At 63.6% G+C, this 7141-nt stretch overlaps 2 protein-coding genes across 2 annotated transcripts in view; one reads left to right on the top strand and one right to left on the bottom strand.

Moving 5' to 3' along the window:
* The window catches only part of EMIHUDRAFT_112791 (hypothetical protein), a gene marked incomplete at both ends in the record, with an annotated part of 3970 nt that extends 3062 nt beyond the window's left edge, over nucleotides 1-908 (top strand). Inside the window, 3 exons of the mRNA XM_005783822.1 lie at nucleotides 357-501; nucleotides 742-801; nucleotides 870-908. Coding sequence (XP_005783879.1) covers nucleotides 357-501; nucleotides 742-801; nucleotides 870-908 — 244 coding nt within the window. The remainder of the gene's footprint in view (nucleotides 1-356; nucleotides 502-741; nucleotides 802-869) is intronic.
* A 377-nt stretch (nucleotides 909-1285) lies between these two features.
* EMIHUDRAFT_442204 (hypothetical protein) lies at nucleotides 1286-6162 on the bottom strand. Its single transcript, XM_005783821.1, has 4 exons — nucleotides 6053-6162; nucleotides 5893-5957; nucleotides 1620-1740; nucleotides 1286-1507 (listed from the first exon to the last, which is right to left on the bottom strand). The coding sequence occupies exons 1-4, from the start codon at nucleotides 6143-6145 to the stop codon at nucleotides 1463-1465; spliced, it is 324 nt and encodes a 107-aa protein (XP_005783878.1). The 5' UTR covers nucleotides 6146-6162; the 3' UTR covers nucleotides 1286-1462.
* Nucleotides 6163-7141: the final 979 nt, after the last annotated feature.

Raw genomic sequence — 7141 nt, 5'->3', positions numbered from 1 at the left:
CCTCTCCCCTCTCCCCCTCTCCCCTCCCGCCCTCTCCCCTCGTGCCCTCTCCCCTCCCGCCCTCTCCCCTCTCCCCCTCTCCCCTCCCGCCCTCTCCCCTCCCGCCCTCTCCCCTCTCCCCCTCTCCCCTCCCGCCCTCTCCCCTCCCGCCCTCTCCCCTCTCCCCCTCTCCCCTCCCGCCCTCTCCCCTCCTGCCCTCTCCCCTCCCGCCCTCTCCCCTCCTGCCCTCTCCCCTCTTCCCCTCCCGCCCTCTCCCCTCTCCCCCTCCCGCCCTCTCCCCTCCCGCCCTCTCCCCTCACGCGTCCGGGCGAGGACAGAGGGGCCAAGTCCCCCCTTCCCCCGCTGTGCCCCCTCAGGCACCTCTTCGTCGACTTTCAGATGCGCGTGCGAGAGATGGCCGAGACGGCCGCCGTCGTCCCGCCGCCGCCGCCCCTCCCGGCAGAGCTGCGCGCCGCGCTACTCGAGGCGCCGCAGGGCAGAGAGAGACAGAGGGAGCGAGAGGTGTGTGTGTGTGTGTGTCTTGAGACATTTGATCGATTAGCCGCGAATACAGCGAGATTGGGCGGATCGGCCGAGATCGGCCGCTACAGCCGAGATTGACCGAGCATGGCCGAGAGATGTTGCCCCTCGAATGCCGTGCGGCTCCCGCCTGGTCCCCGGACGTGCCGAGCTGGCGGCTAGCCCCGCGCACTCGCCCCCTGTGGAGAGGCGTACCGGTGTCCCTGGCCTCATCCCGCGCAGGCGCCGCTGGATGCCAAGTTCCGCTCGGTGCAGCTCGGCTGCCGCACCCTCCGGCTCCAGGTGCCTTGAAGAATGAGAAGTCACGTCACGCCGCGTCGTGTTGAATACCCACACGATGCGCCCTGCAGGCGCCGGCCGACGCGAACGGGTGGCAGCGCCTCTCCTGACGCGCTCGGCCCTGTCGCGCGTGGGCAGCGCGCGCCTACGAGACGCGGCCCCTGCCGCCCGACCACGGCCCCCAGAAGTGTACTCTCTTCCCCTGTACATAATTGTACCAACGGCCAACGGGAGCCGCGCCGCCCCAGTCAGAGTTCACCCTTCCAGTCACGTGTACCCTCTCTTGTCAGCGATCCCAGTCAACTCCTAGCTGTAGCTCGTAGCTGTCTGTTGCGCACGCACGTCTCGAGCTCTCTCGCGCCTCGGGGACTCGGCGGTGCCGGTGAGGCGGTGTGTGCGGTGAGGGTGTGCTAGCAGCTGCCAGCTCGTCCACACAGCAGAGCACGTGACCTCACGTGTGTGGTATTTTATCTATTAAATGTTTGTGTTTGTCACTGTTGACCTTTTTGTCGTACCACAGCGCTCTCTTTCCCCTTCCCCTCCCCGCACATGAGAGTGGCCGCGTGGCGGGGTGCGCTCCCGCCTGCTGGCAGCACGTGCTGGTCGGCGAGCGGGCCGAGGCTGCTCTACGACCGCTCCGCCGCTCAGCTTGCTCCGCCGGGTCTCACTTGTTCAGATAGGCCCGCATTTTCTTGACCGAGGTGCAAGCCTAGTCGCATGTCGGCATGTGCATGTGCATGTGCACACTCATGTGTGCGTGCGCGCGCGTGCGTCTCCGTGCGTGCGCGTGTGTGGATCGAGGCGAGATTAGCTTGTCTAACCTCGTCGCTCTCGCCGAGCACCGCGTCGAACACTTCCTCCATTGCTGGGATCAGAGCCTCAGCGCCTGAATCGCCGAGCCGCTCGACAAAGGTCGTGAGCTCGTACTCCACACCGACCATGCGCATCTCGGCTCATCTCGGCTCATCTCGGCCGACCTCGGCCGGCGTTGACGCTCGCGTCTCGCCGCGCCACACCTGCGCATCGATGGCGTGGCCTTCAAAGTCTCGAGTGGAAGTTCGACTAGCTGGGCTGCACGGCTGGGCGGCGCGGAGGTGCTGCAGTGAGAAGAAATGGTAAACTATCATGAGATTAGCAGCAAAACCAGCAAAGCACTATAAGGAAACTGCGCCGCGATGTGCGGCGGGCACACCGGCCACGGGCCAAACACATCATACCTAGGTCCCTTCATACGCTCCTGGAGCCCAACCATGTGCGCCGCGATCTTCATGACCGCGGCAAGCAGGGTGAACGAGCCACGCCACGTAGTGCTTTGAGCCATACGGTTGTCCACTACCTGGCCAATGAGGTGCTCCACACGCCCACGGTAGTGCTGCACCGTCTTGTTGACCCCCGCCGGTCGAATTTTAGCATCTAGGCCGTTGGGACAGCTCGGGACGGCTCGTGACGGCTCGGGACGGCTCAGGACGGCTCGGGACCGCTCGGGACGGCTCGGGCACTTCCGAACATTGCTACTCCGTTGTGACTGTGCATGCATCCAGGAGTGCCAGAGACCCTTAGACACCATTGGCTTGGGAGGCGCCGCACAGTGTTTCTTGTAATGATTAACATCCACGGGACTGGCGAAAGCGGACTGCATACCCGAGAGAAAGAGAGGCGAGCTCGCAGGAGAGGTGACGAGTGAACTACAGGTAGTGGGGAAGGCAGCCTCGATCGCCATACAGACATGGGTGCGAAACAACGACAAGACCAAGGCACGGGCGGAGGAACGAGCGAGAGAAGAATAAGGGTGGATAAAGCGCCTGTTCACGGCATGGAGGGTGAGCCCACACCGAACGTACTGAATGTAGAGCCGAACGGCAGGAAGCCGGGGAAGACGAACCCGAGGAGGATGAACACCTGTGGTAATCCCGTCGTCAGCTGTAACGATGCACCCGAAGGGGACCCCAGCGCCAGCATCATCCGTTGAAGTACAAGTGTTCGAAGAGAGAGTGGACCTTGAGCAACGATATGACATGGAGGCAAATGATCGGAGTGGAGGTTAGAACAGACCCTGGTACAGAAATTACGGGGTTAGAACACACCCTGACCAACCTGGTACAGACTTTACGGGGTGTGGAGGGTGAGTTGACCAAGGGGTTGTGCGCCGGGCCCTCCTGCTCGGCTCCAGCCGGTAGACAAGTCTTGTCATCAACAGAGTAGATGGATCTGACCTCGGGGCCGATGTGACCAAGCGCTGGTAGCGTGGTTTTACCTCACACCCATGGTCTCACAGTGTGCCGGCAGTCGCCGAGCAGTGTCGCTCACACAAGCCGCAGCACAAGTGACTGAGGGCCAGTGAGGGCGAGCCCATCGCTGTCACAGCTGTGGCAGCCGCACAGTAGGCTGTGTCAGCTGTGCAGAGTGTGTGAGCAGCAGAGGAGCTGCTGTGCTGCTCTCCAGGCTTCTGTCGCAAAGAGCTGCATGCCACCGAAAGCGCTGTCGAGGTTCGCCGAGCGCGGCGCAGGTTGAGGGAAGCCGAGCGCGTTGGACTTTTCACTCCGGACAAAGACGGGCACACAGCGGACGGTGCGGGGCGTGTGCCCGTCATAGCGGCGAGGCGCGGGACCGTCTGTGGCGAAGTGGGTCGCGTCCCTCGATTTTGTTCAACCCAGCATCCACACCCACACCCTTTAGTCCTCGACAGTACGCGGTATGTGCTGAAATGGGAATCACGTGAGCCACGACGACTATGTGGTAAAGCGTATAGTGCGACGCCCCAGGGAGCTCCGCCGGCGGCGCGGCCCGTACTATCGCGCTACTAACGTGGGGGCGGAGTCGTACACGACTCAATCAGACAAAAGGCGAACGTACTTCTCCTTCCCTCCTCGCTCCCGATGGTTCGGGGACGTGGAGTGGACGTACGCATGAATGGACACGAGCGAGGGGCTAGCGACCGAGCGGTGTGTCGCCACCGAACCGAGGGACGCGGAGCTGCCGTGGTTGGCTTTGCGGCGGTCCGCGGACGAGGCGATCGAGTAGTGGAACGAGGCGATGGAAGGGCTCTTGACGGGGCCGCGATGCGTCGCCACCGATCGGAGCGAGCGGAGCGAGGCGAGGGACGCGGAGCTCCTGAGCCGCCGCCCCCTCCGCCGCCGGCACCTCCGCAAGGCGCCGAGGCAAGCCACCGAGAGCGAAATGGCGACCGCCCCGCACAGCAGCGCCAAGCCGGTCGGCGAGATGTACGGGCAAGCGGCGCGCAGTTCGAGCGCTCCAGCGCGCGGGAGGTCCGAGAGCGGTGGGCGCGGCGGCGGCGGCTGGGTCACTCGACGCGCCGCCGCCGCCGCCGGCACCGTCGACGCCGCCGCCGAGCGAAGCGCCGCGAGAGTGGGCGCGTCCGGGTCGCCCCCAAAGTGGCGTGTGAGGTCCGGGTAGCGGTACGAGGACGCGGAGCCGTCTGGGAGGCGGTTCGGGACCGCGTCGAGCGCCTGCACGAGCGACCACTGTGGCGACTGTCCGATCTTCACGTGCCCGCCGAGGTGGTCGTGCTCCGCCATGTCGGCAGCGGCGTCCATCTGCAGCGTCCAGAAAAAGTGGCCAAACGCGGCTGCGAAGGAGGCGAAGAGGGTGTCGACGAAGCGCTGGCTCACCTTGAGGCCCATCTCGTCGACGGCAAGGGACCACTCGCCGACGACCACTGGATGGTGCCGGGCGTGCTGCAGGAGGCGGCAGCCAAAGGTGCGAGCCGCCTGCACCACCGTCTCGTCTGGCGTCGCCTCCGACAGCCCGTCAAAGGCCGTGTACAAGTGCAGGTCGATGAAGACGTTGTGGAACTGCGGCTCGCGCAGCTGCGTCACCCACCCCCACAAGTCAAACCAGTAGAGGACGCAAAAAACGACCGCGACGTCGGCGCGCCGGCGCCGCACGAGGGAGTAAGCAGCCTCGTAGTACTCGATGAGCAGTGGCCGCATCTCGTCCTCGCGCGGCGCCGAACTGAGATCGCCGGGCTCGTTGAGCAGCTCGACGCCCCACAGCGCGGGGTGCTCGCCCACCTCGTCCATCAGCCGTCGCAACTGCAGCGGGTCACAAGGCGAGGAGGGTGTTCCATGGTGACTACGCAGCGCGGCGTCGGCGCCCGCGTCTAGCAAGCGCGCCACGGCGAGCGAATTGTCGATCGAGTAGCGGTGCCACTCGGCGCGGCCGGCACAGCCCGAGTGCTCCTTCCCATTCTGCCCGCCGGGCGCGCCGTGCAAATCGAGGAGCACGACGACCCCCCTCGCCTGCAGATGAGGATCCGGGCGGGTGGACGGCCACCGGCCCAGTCGAGCACAAAAGCGGCGTGGCTTGACACCCCTCGAGAAGGGTACTGCATGGCTCTCGGAAGGATCTAGGAAGCGGCGCCTCGGCCCAGTCGAGAAGGCGCCGGATGGCGCGGAGGGCGGGAGCTGGGCCCGGCGCCATCTCACCCCATGCGGCGCCGCTGCCCGGGTTCGGCAATTCGTGCGGGCGGAGGACGTCCCACCAGCCGAGCGGCAAACGGACGGCGTTGATGCCTTTGCCGACCATCCCCGCCTCTCCAGCGTCTCACTCGCCACCCTGCCCGCTGCCGCCCCGCCCGTCGCCACTGCCACTAATCTGCCTTTGTCCCACGTCGGGCGGCAAGCGCAGTGTGTGTGGTGCCTCGAAGGCGCAGCAGGCGCAGCAGGCGCAGCAGGCGCAGCAGGTGGCGCCGGGCAGCCTGTGGAGGACGTGCCTGCGATGGCGGCGGTGGGTCGTGTGAGTCTGGCGTGCCCGGCGCAGACAGAGAAGTAATTCTCAATGCTCTTAGCGGGTCTTGCAATGCCGGCTTGGCCTTGCTCATTTTCCTTTGTGGAATTCTTCAGATTGCATGACCACTGGGTGCTGGCGCCGCCTCACAGCCCCGCGCGTCGGCAGCAGATGCTGCTCCACATGTGCACAGCCAAGGGCAAGGCTGCCTGCACGGCACAGGACTCCAGGCGAGCTCGCGTCTGCTGGCGCCCAGAGAACGTGTTGCACCTCATGCTCCCGGCGGAGCCCAACTGCTTGCACTCGACAAGGCAGTCCATCCACTCGCGGCAGCTGAAGTCGAACTTCCACTCGACCGGGTCTCCGTCCTCATCGTCGTCCCAAAGGGCGAGCACGTCGAGGAGCGCCTGCTTCTGTCGGCGGGTGGACGAAGACCGTCAGGTGCGAGCGATGGAGGAAGTAAAGTTTATACACGAGACAGAGCTAAGAAGCCATGCAAAGGGGTCGCCTGCGCCGCCTCAAGCATCGTGGCACAGGAACCGGTGCGCAGCGGCCCTGACGAGATGAGCCGGTGGGACGCAGCGCCCCTAGGAGCCGGCATGACAAGGGATAGGGCCGCGAAGGAAACAGCGAGCATTTGCAGCTGGTGTACGCGCGGTGATGAGCTGATCGTGCGTGCCCGATAAGCCGAGATAGTTTGCGAATTCTTTTACCAACTCTGCCATTCCTCCGTGGCGGTGCCCGCACTGAGGACCTGCCAACCTTGCCAGGCAGGTCGTATCCTTCGCGTTTTCTGGAACGTTGTCCTCTTCTCCGTTGCCTTTGCTGTTAAATCCATTTCACCTGCCATTTGCGTCAATACAAGCCACAAAATGTTACCTACCTTTTGCCTCTGGCTTGTATTGATCGTTTTGCCGTGCTCGCTTCATGAATGGGATAAACACCTGAAGGAGCTTCGCAAGTGGAAGAGCATTCACGAGCCTGACGGCAACGACCGCCTCTCCGCATAAGTCGCTTTTCACGTGGTAAATCTGTTGCTCTGCTCATCACGGACGGACATTTCTGGCGGCATGTGTGTGGGTGTGGGCAGTGCACCCCATTGGTACGTTGCAGACGGCTCGGAAGGAGGCTCAGGGATACAATCGTTTTACTTCGGTTTTTCGCGGCCTGCGCCGGAGAGTTGGCGGTCGTGCGCTGGGTGGTAATCGTCATCTGTCTGCTCTGCTGTGCTTATCGCTCGCTAGTGCGCCTTGGAAGTTGTGCTGACCTCCTTTCACCTCCTGCTCTCCTATGCCAAGTGGCTGTGTGTTTTTGGGTTCCTTTGCGATTTGGATTTTGGATTTTTACTGCACTTTGTTTATTATTAAAGGCATGCGCTTTGAGTGTATGGAGTATGCACCACACCCTAGCCACACCCACAAACAAAGAACCCTACTCGAGTATGTCTCTAGTAGTACTTTTAGCTTACTGGTAGAGAGAGAATTCCGAGCTCTCACGCCGCGCGTAGGGCCCTTAGGGGCCTAGAGAACACAACCCCCTCTCCCTTTTCAAGCTAAAAGTACTATTTGGGGCGATGCTGGGGGCGAGCTGGCAGCAC

Source organism: Emiliania huxleyi (genome assembly GCF_000372725.1).
Source record: "Emiliania huxleyi CCMP1516 chromosome Unknown EMIHUscaffold_176, whole genome shotgun sequence".
In the NCBI taxonomy this organism is placed as follows: Eukaryota; Haptophyta; order Isochrysidales; family Noelaerhabdaceae; genus Emiliania; species Emiliania huxleyi.
This window is presented reverse-complemented; position numbering and strand designations above follow the sequence as displayed.

Excerpts from the sequence above, each read along its gene's own strand:
- EMIHUDRAFT_442204 (XM_005783821.1), bottom strand. The coding sequence starts at position 6,145 with ATGCCGGCTCCTAGGGGCGCTGCGTCCCACCGGCTCATCTCGTCAGGG. Across the intron at positions 5,958-6,052 it reads CGATGCTTGAGGCGGCGCAG|AAGCAGGCGCTCCTCGACGT; the intron begins GCGACCCCTTTG and ends ACCCGCCGACAG. Across the intron at positions 1,741-5,892 it reads GACGGAGACCCGGTCGAGTG|CATGGTCGGTGTGGAGTACG; the intron begins GAAGTTCGACTT and ends AGCCGAGATGCG.